This window comes from Miscanthus floridulus, chromosome 8 (assembly GCF_019320115.1).
Source record: "Miscanthus floridulus cultivar M001 chromosome 8, ASM1932011v1, whole genome shotgun sequence".
Lineage (NCBI taxonomy): Eukaryota > Viridiplantae > Streptophyta > Magnoliopsida > Poales > Poaceae > Miscanthus > Miscanthus floridulus.
Genome location: NC_089587.1, coordinates 151,542,013 through 151,559,159, shown reverse-complemented (window position 1 = coordinate 151,559,159; position 17,147 = coordinate 151,542,013). Strand labels below are relative to the sequence as shown.

The 17,147-nt window shown below is 51.2% G+C and overlaps 1 protein-coding gene across 1 annotated transcript; it reads left to right on the top strand.

Annotated features, from left to right (window-relative positions):
• Positions 1-894: 894 nt before the first annotated feature.
• Positions 895-1,793, top strand: LOC136473706 (uncharacterized). The gene has a single exon (XM_066471352.1). It carries the CDS (start codon positions 960-962, stop codon positions 1,587-1,589), a length of 630 nt encoding a protein of 209 aa, XP_066327449.1. The 5' UTR covers positions 895-959; the 3' UTR covers positions 1,590-1,793.
• The last annotated feature ends 15,354 nt before the right edge of the window (positions 1,794-17,147 follow it).

Sequence of the window (17,147 nt, the reverse complement as noted above, 5' to 3'; positions counted from 1 at the left end):
TTAACCGAGACAGTTCTGTTATATTGCCCACCTCGGTCAAGCATTAACCGAAGCGGTTGCTGGGCCGGTTGCCCTGCCACGAATAACTGAGGCGAACAATCGGCCCAACCGCCTTGGAGGCCATTTTGGAAACGCCTTGTAAAAGTTTTTATGTAGTAGTGATTATGTCCCACTAATAGTTATGTCATCCCACTGATTTTCAACCTCTTAATGCAAGCTATCCACATCATCTTTACTTAATTTCAATTCAAATTCTTCGTAATTCAGCAACGCGCGAAAGCATCTTCTAGTATAATCCGAAGATATGGTGTCGAACCTAGAAACTAGGGAGGTCTAGCTTTTCTGCTGTAACTCTAATCACCTAGGGCGCTTAAAGCGTGTCGTCTGTATGTCTAAATTCTTCTATTTTAATAATAACTAGAAGAACGTCCCGCGTATTGCCGCAGAAGTCATTGGTGAAATTATACTACTTATATTTATAATATAATTGAATAAATATCATAATACATGTTAGTGGATGATATTTAGCATTCTGATGTGGACAACTAAATATATGTTAGTAAATGATGTGGTTTGCTAAGATGAATAGCTTGAATGAAGATATAATGGCATGTATTAGTTGTATGTGTTAGTGGACGTTGATGCAGATATTTTGTATAGCGAGATAGTTGAATGAGCTACTAGGATATTCTTCTGGAATACTTTGTATGACAAGATAAATTGTCAGTAAGGTTTAAGTATATATTACATAAATCTTTTATGTATTCGATACTACGGTAAGTCGGTGACACACATTTCCGTACACAAGGCCGGTTCCTATAAAGGCATGTACTAGCACCGGCCTTCGCCGTGGATCGGCACGCCTCCACCTGACCACCTCCGTACCGTGCATTCCCATCTCCACCGCTGAGCGTGCCAGTGCCACCGTTGATCCGGCCGGCCGGCCAGCTCCACTCCACATGGAGGCGCTGCTCCCGAGCTCCATCTCGCCAAAGATCAGCACGATCCTGCAGTCCCACGTGTACCCGCGGTTCGGCCGCGTGCTGCGCGCCCTCGCCAGGGTCAAGTCCGCGCTCCTCGACGCCCTCGGCAGGAGAGCGCGGCGGCGGCGGAGGAAGCAGCACACTGCCATCGGCTGCGGCCGCTCGAAGACGAAGAGGACCAGCAGGCAGCAGGCCGCTACCACCAGCGGCGGCTTCGCGAAGAGGCCACCGTATCTCACCTGGTCCGGCAGCTTGTCGCCGGCTCGGACCGCGGCCGAGGCGACGCTGGGCGTGAACTACCACGTGTACCCGTGCTACGACTCGGCGTTGAGCGCGGTTGTCGTCCTGGCAGCGGCTCCCGGCGGCATCGAGGGCGGCACGGCGACGGCGGGCGAGTATTGTGGGTACCTGCGCTGGCTCGAGGAGGAGTTGGCGGACGAGGTGGTGGTCGTGGAGGAAGACGACGAAGGGGAGGAAGACGCCGGCGGCGGGAACGAGATCGACCGGCTAGCGGAGCAGTTCATCGCGAGGTGCCGTGCCAACTTCTTGCTGGAGAAGCAGGAGTCGTACGATCGGTGTCAGGAGATGATCGCCAGGAGCCTCTGAGTCCATTGCTGATATATACCCGCCGTACGTCGTCTTCGTCAGGATTCGATGCGTTTTTCTTCCCCCGGAGCCCTCTGAATTTTGAGATGCGTACGTGTTCATAATAATCTGCGTGGCTGCTGCATGATCCAGTGCTATGAGCGTTTGAATTCTTTTCTTTCTAGCGAGAAAGCATGTATGTTCCCGAATCTAGTTAGGACTATGTGTCTAACGTCTAATACAATAGTGGTAAGTAAAAATAGTTTAAAACTCTGCAAAAGTCATTTAAGAGTTCGCAACTTCAGATAGTGTAATAGAATGAGGCCGACCTATATAGATGTATTTTTATTTAAAAGAGGAATATTTTTTTAGAGAAGAAATAGTAATTTTGATTTGATTAGTTAGCACTCTTAAGTGAGATAGGGACAGAGATACGAGGATGGAGACGCTCCGCCCTCCCCCCGTCCGCCCCCTCCCCACTCAGCCCGCCGGCCGCCACCCGGCACCGACGGCCACCGAGCTAACCCCTGCCTCCCCCAAAGGTAAGGGGCCGACCCCTCTCTCCTCCGACACCATACCCTTCTTCCACTCGGGGACTCCGGGACTCTCCAAGGCCATGCGGTGGTCTGAGGATTCCGACTTCTCCGACGACGATACCGAGGCAGATTCGGCGCCGCTGCCTCGGGGTTCCTACCGTGACGCCGTCCGCCGGGGCTCTTCTGCACAGGGAGACATGGAGGCAGGGGACTCTTCCCAGCCGCACACCTGTGCCGTCGAGGAGGAGGCGGCGGAGGAAGCGGTGGCGACGCGGTCGCGCCGGCCGCCGCAGCGCAAGAGAGGGAAGCGTCGCCGGAAGCCTCGACACCAGGCGCCCCGCAACGAGCAGGAACCGGCACACACGCCCACCGCGGCGCCGCACCACCTGGGGACCCAGCGGAACGGCGCAGAGCGCATACCTGCCCACCTCCGACTCGGGCCGCGGGACGTCGCCGGTGAGCTGAGTACCGGCGCACCTACGCCTCGGCCAGCGGGTCCCTCAACGCGGACGCCGTTGAATCTCGCCGCCAGACGCCGACGGATGGAGGGAGGTCCTCAACAGGCAGCTGGACAACCAGGGCTGGGTCCCAGACCCGAGTCCATCCCCGCCGGCGGAAGATCCCCGACGCCATGCGCGACCGGTGCCACAACAGCTTATCCTACACACATTGGATAGCAACCTGTCGCCGGCCTCTGATGTGCTTGAGCTGCCATGGCCCCGGTCACATGGCCCGGGAATGCAAGCGGCCACGGTCTCCGACTGGTGGAAGTGGCAGCGACAGCGTCGCAGCGGAGATTTTTTTTAAAAAAATTTAACACTTTTTGAAAACTAATTTTAAATCTAACACTGTATGTTTTTTAAAAACTAACACGTAGGCGCACCCAAATGCCTGTGTCGCGCCATGCATGGTGGCACGGCAGAGGGCTGACGTGGCGGCGACCGGAATCGCTGACCGATGACGTGTCAGGGTCTGCCACGCCATAGACTTTGGCGCGATAGTGCCGCGCCCTGATCCGTAGCGCGGTAGAGCCGAATGAAACCCCACGGCCAGTTCCGCCTACCCAAGCAGCAAGCCCGTCTGGCCGCCGCGCCCGCCGCCCGCCCGACGGTACCTGGACGGTTTAATCGGAACGCGTCGCGCCGATAGTGGGAGTTATTCTAAGTATTGCTTGACGTAAAATCAATAGTGGATTTATTTCTGTCTTTTGTTGAATTTTTTTCACAGCCGAATAGAGAATTTGATAAGCCAATGATATTTTTTCCGTCTTTCATAATACGGTTAACCACCATGTTAGCTAATCGATTACGAAAAATTGGATCGGATTGAAACGAATAATTTTTAAGGAAACTTATTTATTTGGCTTTTTGGCCCCATATTGTAGGATCGGCGACGACGTGACCATGGACCCCGGCTTCCTCGACCCCTCGCGCAAGACATCGGCCACCGGCGTCGAGATACCCCGGGATTATCGGTTTTCGAACTAGTTGCTACTTAATCTTGCATGCAGTGATGCCGCGACGCATTGAAACAAATATGAAGCAAATAAATGAAGTTCGTGCGCAAGTTGATAAGCTGCCACATAACATTTTCATTGATTTGACATAAGTTTGACATAACATAACCAACTAAGCCTGCAAGTTTCGCACGCCAATAATAGTTCGACCTAACAAACTAACACCCAGGAGTGTAAGGATCCCTCGGATGTCTATGTCTCTTCGGATTTGTTGGCAACACATTGGGAGTGTAGCCAATGTTGGTGTGTTCGCGTCGCCGGTGCGTACGGCTCGTACCCTGCAAGTATATGATATGCACGATTACTTAGAATTCTTTATGATCGTTAGTTCATGTAGCCTACGTATTTAAAGAAACTACCTTTGTTAGTACATGTGAGGCTCTTTGGGTACCAAGCGGGGCACCACCTAGCTGAGACATGCCGATCTCGTCCTGCGGCCAATCGTCCCACTAGTCGTGCTGTCTGTGGAAGCCTGGGGGGTCATCGTCGTCGTCATCATCGTCCTCGTCGTCCTCGGTTGTAGGGTCCTTCCCAGCACTATGATGTGGTGGTATACGCACTGCGGAAGTGGCACCTGTCATCGGTTGAGAAGAGCCGGCTGGTGTCCTCAAAGAGGCTGAAGACGTGCCACCCGACCGTGCCGAGAGTGACGGTTCCTCATAAGGAGTGTCCACGTAGCTCAGCTTTTGAGCTAGCTTTCTGCAGCTCTTCTTCACCTTCTGCATAAATAGACGTTAAAGTTAGTGTATTTTCCAAACACATATACAATAAAGAAACAATTTCGGAATGGACTAGTTTATGTTTACCTCCACAAAAGCCTCGAGAACGCTTGGCCCCTGTCCTCTAGACTCGTGAAGCCGGAACGTTGTTTCATTGGCCAGCCTCGACAATTGTGTTGTCTGGGTACAGAAACGCGGTTGAATAGTTTTAGTATACATACTTAATACCAAATAGATAACAAATTGTGCCTTTCAAGTATCTTACCATGTATCTTTATAATGGGGCTCTCTGTAGCTGTGTGTTCTCTCTAGTGGCAACATCGTACACATCTTCGATCACATCTTCCTCTGAGTTCTCGTCAATCGCCTCCTCAGTGTACGGGGGCTTGATATGTGTCCTCATAGACCTGTGAAGCCAACACAGGTACTCGTCGAAGGTGTGCTGGTCGTATAGAGGATCTGCATGGACCGGATGTCGTTCCCTGGTCTCCCACAAGTGGATGTGCGCGTTGTGTGTCACGCGTCAATCCTTGGTCTTGTACCTCTTCCTACGGTCATACCTGCAACAAAACGATATTAGTTATACCACACATACCTCTAAATTGTAGCTTTGTTATTAATCGATAACGCACCTGTGCAATCCTTGGTTGGTGGAGTAAAGCGATGGTGGACAGTCTGTTATTCTTCCAAACTGTCTGTAGACCCTGATGAGTAAGTGAATCTTGACCACATAGAAGAAAACAAGAGGGGCGTTGCAGCGATACTCTTTTGACGCATCCCTAGTGACAGGACTGAGATAGTACTAGAGCTCAGGAGCATCCCAAGAACACCAATGCACCTGAACATTTCGTAATTGAGTTAGACTATAATATAGTGTAGATCGAACAAGACACAAGTATGATAGTAAAGAGAGCGTAACCTGGTGCTGTGTCAGGACGTCGAGACCGTCCATGTACTCCCTATACTTACGCCTTGTATTCCCTCTAACTAACTCTGATTCCGTCCAAATAAACAGAGATGTAGGAAGTATATCCTACCTATTCCATTGCTGCATTGAACACGATAATAAATTAGCCATTAATAAACTCATCATATGTAACCATATCGAAGAATATAATAAACTGAAGTACTTACCGGTAAACCAGTACTAAGGGGCCTCCCAATGGGCCATTATTCCCAACATCAAACCTGGAGTAGGTACGAGCAACCTCCAAGGTTCGCATACCCTGAGGTGCGATGACAGGCAACGCATAGCTGTCGATATGTCTATGATAGGACTACGCTGTCTCAGCTGTACACCGCTATGTTCTCCCACGGCTGGCATAGTATGTCAAGGAAGATCCAGCTGATGGTGTTGTCCGAAGCGTCTGGGAAGAGGAAAGCACCAAGAAAGTGCCAGAGCCACACTCGAGCGAACCTGTCGATCTGAGCCTTCTCAGCCTGTGGGTCTAAGTAATCAAAGCGCTCCGTGATCTAGGACGATGAAACACCAGAAGTTTTCCTGAAATTTATCAAAAAAATAAGACCCGATGGCTGTAGGAAAGCAATGCAAGTATTAAATAGGCTTCAATTTCTCACTTATTTTTCTTAGAAGTCTCGTCATCTGGTAGAAGAAAGCCAATAAACTGAGCCACTAGCTCCCTACAGTGATCGTTGTCAACTATAACTGTCACTGAAAGTCCCCCCAACCAAAGGCTAAAAATAGCCTTCACATCCTGCATGATCAAGGTCATCTCGCTACAAGGTAGGTAGAATGTGTGGGTCTCAGACCTCCGCCTGTTATAAGAATAGAACGACTGTTAGTTGCCTCAAATTTGTTATAAGAAAGTTTACGTACAAAGAATGCACTCGCACCTGTCTACAGTATATTAGGTAATGCTGGATCAAGGGGCTGAAGATAGTGGTTGACAACATGGACAAGCTCGAGGAAGCCGGCACGCCGTATGTACGGTGCATAACGCTCGTCCCACTGGTGCGTCCTGGTGTGCGTGCGGGGCCTCAAAGTAGGCAAGGCCACATCTGTGTCATTGTCACTCAAGATGTGTACTCGGTGTTGGTCGTCGTACTCCACCTCAAGAATGGGGTACAACGGGTGCTGCGTGGGAGGAACCATCCTGTTACAAATTCATAAACTAAGCGTTAGAGTATTCAAATTAACAAAATTCAAATTAATATTATGTAGCATTGCAAAATTTGAACTACTTGTTATGCAATACGAACACAATATGAAAACACATGTATAATATTAACAGACATATCACGCACTAATAACATAAACAACTTCTCTAAAAATATAAGCATTTGACGAAACTTCATAAAGTCATCAAAATCGACGTATCACGCACTAGTAAATACCGATATTAGTAAACTAGTATCTATACCCAAAATCCCTAACTAAATAACTAACTATAAACTAAATAATAAATACCTAATCAATCGCTAAGACCAAAATCCTAACTATACTAGAACACACAACCTCAAATCTAAAACATATCTACGTAAATCACAAATAAATTCACTAACATAACTATCATAAATCACTAACTATCCTAAATTTGACAAACTATCATAAATCAATAACAATTATAAAACCCTAATTATCCTAAATTACTAACTATCCTAAATCACTAATTATCCTAAAACAATAATAATCAAAATAACATGAAATCGAGAGGGAGGTACCTTATGAGCGGGTGGCCTTGACGCGCTGGCGTTCGTGGCGCGACCGGCGCGGACGCTGTGCAGCGGGAGTGGCCAGGCGTGGCATGCGCGGGCGCGGGCGCTGCGTGGCAGTGGGGCGCATGCGGCTGGCGGTGGGCGATGCACGGCGGCGGGCGGGCGGGCAGGGGTGCGTGCGGGCGGACGGGCTCGCTCGCAATACTTATTTGGTCCTACCGCGCCATGCTCCGTGGCGTGGCACTGCCGCGTCAAGATCGGTGGCGTGGCAGAGCCCTGCCACATCACCAGTTGCGATTCCGGTCGTCGCCACGTCAGCCCGCTGCCGCGCCACCATGCATGACGCGGCACAGACATTTGGCCACGTCAGGACAACAGGCGTTGCCAAAAGTGTTAGTTAAAAAAACAGACAGTTAAATTTAAAATTAGTTTTCGAAAAGTATTAAAATAAAAAAAAATCGCAGCGGACCGCTTCGTCCGCGCGTGGCGAGGCCCGGGCAGTCAGGGCACACCGGCCGGCTCCCAGGCCAGCGGTTCAACACCACCCAACAGCACGACGCAGGGGAGACCACCGAGCCCGCTGCCGGATCAACGGGACCCCCTGCCGCCCGGACACCCGGAAGAACACCAGTGGGATAGCGCGTGCATCATCCAACGAAGCACCGCAGTCGATGACGCCGAAGCTGGTCTGCGACTCGCCATCACGGCAATGGTGGCGGATGCGACTCGCGAGGTCTCCGTCGCCGACCCTTCCCGTGCTCTGCGCGGCATCCGCGGCGTCGACGAGGCATCCTTCGCCGTAAAGGCCTTCTACCCCGAGCACTTCCTCATCGAGTGCCACTCCGGCGAGACCCGGGACAGGATTCTTGGGGCTACTCCACTGCCAATCGCCGGTACCTTCCTGGTGATGCGGCCTTGGTCCCGTCTGGCGCACGCAGACGCCTCGTCAACGAAGTTCAGGGTGGCGCTGGAGCTGGAAGGCATTCCCCCTCACGCATGGGCTGAAGACACGGCGGCCAAGATCCTGGCTCCAAGTTGCTGGATGCACGCCGTCGACCAGCAGTCAGCGTCCAAGACGGACTTATCTGCGTACAAGCTCACGGCCTGGACGTGTGACCCGCGCGCGATCCCCAAGGTCGTCTGGCTCCACATCCCCAAGGTCGGCCATGGCAACGCGCCAGTCTTCGGCAACCTCCCGCCATACCTCAGGCGGAAAGACATTCTGGGGTACCGGGTCATCGTCCACCTCCGCAACGTTACAGATTTCGACCCCGACAACCCATCTCCGTCGCCATCACCGCCGGAGTCGGACGACGGCGACAGTGGCCATGACGGGAACCCTAACCGTCATCACTTCCACAGGGAAGTCGGCCCTCGAATCCAGGGGTTCCGGTGCGCCAGTGGAGTCATCGACGGCGAGCCAGCCGGCCTTGCCAACCACGAAGTCGGTGCCGGATGGGGCTACAACGTCAGCAGCCAGCGCTTCGTCCTCGAAGATGCTAAAGCACAAAAGCAAGATGCTTCTCGCTACCTCCTTGACCCAGTCTCGCAGGGTGCCAACGGAGGTGCCGCTGCAGAGGGGCCACCTAAAGAAGACGCAGATCCAAAAGCAACACAAGCAGACAATTCCGAGCGCCAGGTTTCGAGCGAGTTTGAACTATCCCTTCACCTCAAGGCTGACAGCACAGCTGGTGAGCAGCGGGCCTCGGATCCCATGGTCCTCGAGGGAGGGCTCCACAGCGGGTCCGCCATGACGCCTCCTGCCTGCAGGCACAGGAGTGGCCTTCGCGAACCTTCCTAGAACGCCGAGCCTCTTCGAGCGGGCACACAGCCGGTGTTCGGCTGGCTGGCTTGTGGCTGGCGGGCTGGCCAGCCAACTCACGAAAGCACTGTTTACGTAAACAGTATTTTCAGATATAACAGTATTTTTTTCTTCCAATAATTCGTTGAAACAGTATTTTAATTTATTTTTCGATACTGCCCAACAAGCTTACAAACAACTCGAGGACACGGTGACGGTGCACGTGTCGGCTCCTGCATCGCCACTTCAGGCCAACCATCGCCCAGGACGAGGCAGGCCACTCGACGCTGCCCGGTTCAGAGTGCGTGGCAGCCAACACCACGGCCACTGACACTGGGGACCAAGCGGCGAACCAGACGGATGAGGGGCACGGGACCGCGATGAGCCAGGCTGCCACACCTGCAGCTCCAATCCAGACTCCAGTGGTCACGGCACCGGGGGCAGACGCCGCGACACCGCCTACCGAGCCAACGCCGACTACGGTGGAAGCGGCTCGATGTCTCACCAAGTTCACGGCCGAGGTACAGCGCAAGAGGCAATCCCCTCTGATCGCCGCGCCGCCGAAACAGAGGGATCCACCAAAGAGGCCGATCATTCCGCTGAGAAGCAGGCGCATCGCATGGATCACATCCCAGCATCCAAACGGGGGGAGGTACTCATAATGAAAAGGATGGGAGTGCTCCCAGCTTCATCTGCGCCATCCTCAGCGTCCAGCCGTTCCTTCGACGCCCTCTTCGACTCCAACCTAACTGCAATCGAAGTGGAGGCGTTCGACGAGCTGTTTCCGGCCACAAGAAAACGGGTCGGAAGAATGTCGCGGCAGCCAACGGCCGTGGTGGCCTGATCTCAGGCCCGCCGCACCAAGGAGTTCGTTGCCATGGATAATACATCCATACTTTCATGGAATGTGCGCGGCCTTAACGCGCGGGCAAGGCAAGATGTCGTTCGTACTCTAGTCGATGACATTAGGCCAACTATAGTCTGCTTGCAAGAAACCAAACTGGATGTAATCTCCTAATTCCTAGTACTCTCTATGCTGGGTAGATCCTTTTCGGAGTTTGCTTACCTGCCGGCGTCTAGCACCCACGGCGGCATCCTCGTGGCAGGTCGGCAGTCAGACGTTTCATTCACTGAGGTGCTGGTCACTGGTGGGCTGCTATTCAGTCACCATCTCTGTTGAAGCAGCATCGAGCACCGACGGCGTCCAGAGCAAATGGTGGCTAATTGCTGTTTATGGACCCCAAGAAGACGGCGACAAATCCATCTTCCTAAAGGAACTGGAGGCAATCAGGGACGCCTGCACAGGGCCTTGGGCGGTAACGGGTGATTTTAATCTCATCCTGAACGAAGCCGACAAGAATAACGATCATCGATCGTGCAAACCTGCGCCGCTTCCGGCGAACCGTGGCAAGCCTGGGACTACAGGATCTACATCTTCATGGAAGATGCTTCACCTGGAGCAATGAGCGGGAAAGCCCGACGCTAGTACGTCTCGACCGGGTGCTTGTCTCCGTTGATTTGGATGAAAAATTCCCCAACGCTCATTTGCGAGGACTTGGGACCGATGCATCCGATCACTGCCCACTGCTCGTACAGACCAACATGGGCCAGATGTCAAAGGCCCGGTTCCACTTCGAACTCTTCTGGGCCAGATTCGATGACTACGACGAAACTATCGTCCGAGCTTGGCAGCGGCCTACAACGCCAAGTGATCCCATGGCACGCCTTGACTGAATGCTCAGTAATCTCGTGCGTGAGTTGCAGAGATGGTCGGCAACCAGAATTGGGGACATCAAAGCGCAGTTGCTGATGGCGCGTGAGCTGGTTCTGCGGCTGGACGTTGCACAGGAACGGCGGCTACTAACTGAAGAAGAAGCGGGCCTGCGCAAGCGTATGAAAATGCGATGCCTCGGCCTATCCTCTCTGGAACGGACGATGGCCCAGGCAGAAATCTCGCATCCGCCAGCTAAGTGATGGGCCAACACTGCCAATTTTCACCTGATCGCAAGAGGCCGCAGAAGGAGGAATTACATCCCAGCACTTGCCGCTTCTAGACACATGCTTACGGACCATGCCGCCATAGAGGAGGCACTTCACAGTCACTTCTGCAATGTGTTCGGTATAGCTCCTGCTAGCGGTAATACACTCAACTTCCAGGTGCTGGGAATTCAGCCGCTAGACATGGCCGACCAAGAAGCACTGATCGCCGCTGATGAGGTATGGACGGCTATCAAAGCCATGCCCAGTGACCGTGCCCCAGGCCCAGACGGGTTCAGCGGGGTGTTCTACAAAACAGCATGGCCTATCATTCAGACTGAGGTCTGTTAGCCACAGGATCATCGGCTCATGTGAGTAAATCACTCATCAGTCTTGTCGAACACCCGTTAGTATTGTCGAGCACCTATTAGCTAAGCCAACTACGAACGAGCGTTGTCAGTCCCCACACACTATGGCTCGAGGTTGAAGAAGAGAAAGAACAGAGCATACACACAGTACAAGACACCAACGTTGGCCGAAACCCTGTATGTGAGATGGCAAATCTGAACTGTCTTTACGGAGTTGTCGTGGTAGTCTATTTATACAACTCTATCCATCTAGTCCTAGTACAACGCATATGCTGTAACAGTAACTAGATAACATACATGACTGACTCTGCGCCGGCCTCTGCATGTGGCTACAGTGTTGCACGTGAACCGTTCGGCACCTGCACCTACAGCGGCTATAGTATCACAGCAGGGAGCCTTTTCGGCACCGCCTTCCCCTTACTGTATGTTCACACAAGAAAACAGTAGATTATTCTAACAATTTTTTTTCTAATCCTACTGCTATTCCTTGTACCTCCTCTATGCCGATCATCTACTTCAACTCTGTGAGTCGAAGACGTCTGAGCGGCTTATTGAGGACGTCCGTGAGTTGCCAACCAGTTTCGACGAACTCGATGATGATCTGTCCTCCATCGACACAGTCCCTGAGGAAGTGGAACTTCACGTCGATGTGTTTGCCTCGGTCGTGCAGAACCGGATTCTTCGCGAGGGCGATGGCGGGCTGGTTGTCCACCATCAGTGCTGGTGGGTGAGCTTCCACGCCGGTCAGCTTGCCCAGCAGCCGGCGTAGCCACACAACTTTGCACGCCGCTGTGGCCATCGCTACGTACTCTGCCTCGCACGTAGATAGCGCCACCACCTTCTGTTTCAGCGACAGCCATGAAATTAGGGTCGACCCGAGAAAGACGAGCACGCCAGAGGTGCTCTGTCGTCCGTCGATGTCCCCCACCATGTCTGCATCGCTGAACACGGTGAGCTGCAGTCTACTCCCGTCGGTCTTTGGGAAGATGATCCCATGATCCACTGTTTCCTTGACGTAGCGTAGTAGCCGCTTCACCGCAGCCTAGTGATCCTCTCTGGGATCCTCCATGAAGCGACTGACGTAGCCCACGGCGAACGCAATGTCCAGCCTCATATGGACTAGGTAGCGTAGACCGGCGATGATGCTCTGATAGAGTGTTGCATCCACCTTCGCCGCGGTGCTGGCCTTCGTCAGCTTCAGCGGCTCCTCCATCGGAGTCACGCATGGCTTGCACTCAGCCATGCCACTCCGCTCCAACAGCTTGGAGGCATATGCGCTCTGACCGAGCGTGAGTTCCTCCTTCCCCTGTCTCACCTCGATGCCGATGTAGTAGGAGAGTGTGCCGAGATCGCTCATTCAAAAACGAGCCGCCATCTCACGCTTGAAGCCTTTGATGTCCTCCGTGCGTGCACCGGTGACGATCAGGTCGTTCACATACACGCCGCCGACGAGCTCCACGTTCCCCTGTCGTCGCGTGTAGAGCACGTGCTGGGTTGCACACCGTTGAAACCCAAGCTTGCCCAGCGTGGCGTCAAGCTTGGCGTTCCATACTCGTGGGGCCTGCCATAACCCGTAGAGCACCTTGCGCAGTCGGAGCACCCTGTGCTCCTCTCCCTTGACGGTGAAACCTAGAGGTTGCCTAACAAAGACCGTTTCTGCCAGCTCGCCGTTGAGGAAGACTGATTTAATGTCCAAGTGATGGACACGCCAGTCCTTTGCTGCTGCCAAGGCTAGTAGCAAACGGACCGACTCCATACGAGCTACTAGCGCAAAGACCTTCTCGAAGTCTATGCCCTCGCGCTGAATAAAGCCTCGAGCGACAAGGCGCGCCTTGTACTTGACAATGGCGGCGAGCTCGTCCCGCTTGACCTTGTATATCCACTCCAGGCTGATCGGACGACGTCCTGAAGGTGGATCGACGAGCTGCCATGTCTCGTTTTTCTCGATCGCCTTCATCTCCTCCAGCATCGCCCATCGCTAGTTTTCGTCCTGCTTGGCTAGCGCGAACGTGGGTGGTTCCTCTGCACTGACGAGCAGCAGCTCTACGTCATTGAGCAGTCGACCAGCCAGTCCTGAGGGTCCTGTGCCACCGACGATGTCGTCTAGCTTACGGAACCGCACCTCCTCACATTCGTGGAAAGGCATCCACGAACTCAGTGATGTCATTTGGAGGTGAGGCGAATTCGATCGGTGTCAATGGAGTTCCCTGTTCCGCCAGAGTGCTCGGCACAACACCTGGAGTGCTCGGCACCCTGGTTGCAGTACTCGACACTACTTCTGGATAGCTCGTCATAACTCCGACAGTGCTTGGCACCACTACAGGAGCGTTCAGCCTCAGTCTTAGAGTGGTTGGTACCATTGCAAGACCTCTTGGCTCTGCCACAGGAGTGCTCGGCCCCCGTCCTAGAGTGGTCGCCACCACTGCAGAACGTCCCAGCGCCACTCCTAGCGTGCTTGGTATCCCTCCAAGAGTGCTCGGCACTCCTCCCTGAGTGCTCGGCATCTCTCCTGAAGTGCTCGGCACTGCCCTAGAAAGTGCTCGGCACTACCGCTGGAGTGCTCGGCACTCCTGAAAGCTCTAGTTTGATTTTGGTTAATTGATAAAACCCTAAGTGCTAACCTAGTTTATCAAAGTGATTATGAGATAGGTAGCACTACTCCAAGTGATGAAGCAATGGCGAAGATCATGACAATGGTGATGGTCAAATGCTTAAACTTGAAAAAGAAGAAAGAAAAAAACAAAAGGCTCAAGGCAAAGGTAAAATTATAGAAGCCATTTTGTTTCGGTGATCAAGATACTTAGTGAGTGTGATCACATTTAGGATAGATAGCCATACTATTAAGAGGAGTGAAACTCGTATCGAAATGCGGTTATCAAAGTGCCACTAGATTCTCTAATTCATTGCATATGCATTTAGGATCTAGTGGAATACTAACACCCTTGAAAATATTTATGAAAATACGATAACACATGTGCATAAGGTGATACACTTGGTGGTTGGCACATTTGAGCAAGGGTAAAGAAGATAGAGTCAAAGAGGAGTTAGTCGTGCTGTTTATAGAGTGACCGGACACGTCCGGTATGATGACCAGACACGTCCGGTATTCGGCGATAGACTCAGCGACCAGACACGTCCGGTCGCCACACCAGACACATCTAGTATGAATCAGAAAAGCAGAGTTCGGCAGACAGTCGATCGGACGCTGGCAGCGTCTGGTCCGATGTGACCGGACACGTCCGGTACTGTGTGGATGCTTACTGTACTCGATCGGACGCTGAGGCTCAGCGTCCAGTCAGTTTCTAACAGACGTGTCCGGTCGGCCTGATGGCTTACTGGACTCGACCGGACTCGGCGGTGCAGCGTCCGATCAATTGAGTTTCTGCGTCCGGTCTGAGCGTCCGGTTGTCGGCGAATGGGCGGCAATGGCTAGCCTTGTCTTGAATAGGACACGTGGCGGTCTGGGGGCTACCGGACGCGTCCAGTATTCATGACCGGAGCGTTTGGTGCTATGTCCAGTCAGTTGGACTGCAGCGTCTGGTCAGCCCGCGTTATGCTCAGTGAAGGGATATAACGACTTTATTTGATAGGGGCTTCTATTTAAGCCCCATGGCTGGCTCAAGCTCAGCCTCTTGTATATTTTCATTGACATAGCAACCTTGTGAGCTTAGCCAAAGCACTCCCACTCATCTCCATCATTGATCCATCATCGTTGTGAGATTGGGAGAGAATACAAGTGCATTGCTTGAGTGATTGCATCTAGAGGCACTTGGCATTCGTGTTGCGCTGCGGATTTTACTTGTTACTCTTGGTGGTTGCCACCACCTAGATGGCTTGGTGTAGCGGTAGAGGATCGGTACGAGTTGGTGATTGTTTATGTCCGTCTCTGGTGATTGTGAGGGGAGTTGTACCTTCCCCGGCGGAGTGCCAAAAGGTAGCTCTAGTAAATTGCTCGTGTCATTGAGTTACCTCATTTATGGGTAGGTTCTTGCGGTGTCCAATCGTGTGGATGAGGTTTGTGAAACACCTCTTAGCCGCCGAACCACCAAGTGTTGGTCGACACAACAGGGACTAGCGTGTTGGCAAGCACGTGAACCTCAGGAGAAAAATCGATTGTCTCTTGTCATTTGCATTCTCCCCGTGATTGGCTTAATCTTCATCTTGTGATTGGTTCATCCCTCGACACGTCGGTATAATCATCTTACTCACTCTTCTATATTCTTGCAAACTAGTTGTGCCAAGCTCTTTAGTGTAATTAGAATTGAGAGCTTGTTTTGTTATTTAAGTTTATCTAGTGGAGCTCTTTAGTGTAGCAAGTTTGAGAGCTCTTAGTGAGTAGTTTCATAGCAAGTTGTGTGTCTAGTAATCATTGCAACTAGAATTGTTGGATAGGTGGCTTGCAACCCTCGTAGAGCTAGAGCAAGTTTGTATTTCGCTATTTGTCTTACTAATCAAATTACTCTAGTTGATTTGTAGAATTTTAAATAGGCTATTCACCCCCCCTCTAGCCATATTAGGACCTTTCAAGTGGTATCAGAGCCGTGGTCACTGTTTGATTCAAGGCTTAACAACATTAGTGTCAAATTATGGCTCAAGTTGTGTTCAACCATGTGGGGGGCAAACCACCGTTCTTTGATGGCACATGCTATGGTTATTGGAAAAGAAAGATGAGAATGTATCTTGGTTCAATCAATAATCAAGTATAGGAAGTGGCCAAGAATGACTATGCTATCATTGATCCCGATGATCCAACCAATCAAGATAAGATCAACAAGCAATGCAATACAATGGCTCTCAACACCATATACAATGCCATTGATTCCAAGGTGTTTGAGCAAATTAAGGATTGTGAAAGAGCAAATAAGGTGTGGAAGAGATTAGAGAAAACATATGAGGGCATACCGGCGATGAAGAGTGCCAAGTTGTACATCCTCAAGGACAAGTTGACAAGTTTCAAGATGAAGGATGATGAGAGCATTCCGGAGATATTCCATCGATTGCAAGTCATTGTCAATGACTTGGAAGTATTGGGAGAGAAGATCAAGGATGATGATGTCTCCCATCGATTCTTAATGTGCTTACCTCCAAGATTTGAAATATTAAGATTGCTTATCATAAGAGGAGGATTGAAGGACATTACCCCCAACCAAGTACTAGGTGATGTCATGACACAAGAGACATACCGTGTGGAAAGGAAGGGGGATGATAAAGATGACAAGAAGGAAGAAGAGGATAAGAAGAAGAAGAAGAAGAGTATAGCATTCAAGGCTAGCCCATCATCATCCAAGAACAAGGGCAAGTCCAAGAAAGAATCAAGTGATGATGATGATCTTAGTGACATTGATGATGAAGCCATGGCCCTATTTGTGCGCAAGATGGGCAAATTCATGAAGAAGAAGGGCTATGGTGCAAGAAAGAGAAGAGATCACACCAAGAGCAAAGAATATATGAGAAGATATTACAATTGCAAGAGCCCCGATCATGTTATAGCAAATTGTCCCTACAATAGTGATAATGATAAAGATGAGAAGAAAAAGCACAAGAAAGATAAGAATGAAAAGAAGGAAAAGAAGGAGAAGAAAATGACCTTCCAAAAGAAGAAGAAGGGTGGAGGTTATGTGGTCACATGGGATAGTGATGGCTCTTCGGATAGTGATAGCTCTAGTGATGATGACAAGAAATCTATCAAGAGAGCACTAACAAGCATCGCCATCAACAAGAAGCTCTCCATCTTTGACACTCCATCGACATGTCTCATGGCAAAGCCTACCAAGATAAAATATGATGAGAGTGATGATGATGAATGTGAAAGTGACTCTTGTAGGAATGATAATGATGATGATGATGATGAGGAGGAGTACTTCAAGGAGGAGCTCTTAGACATATGTGAGCAAGTGCACGCTTGCAATGAGATGAAGAGAAAGGAGTATAAAGAATTACGCAAGAAAGTAAAATTTCTTGAACAGTCCTTTGATGAGCTCAATGC

Excerpts from the sequence above, each read along its gene's own strand:
- LOC136473706 (XM_066471352.1), top strand. The coding sequence starts at position 960 with ATGGAGGCGCTGCTCCCGAGCTCCATCTCGCCAAAGATCAGCACGATC.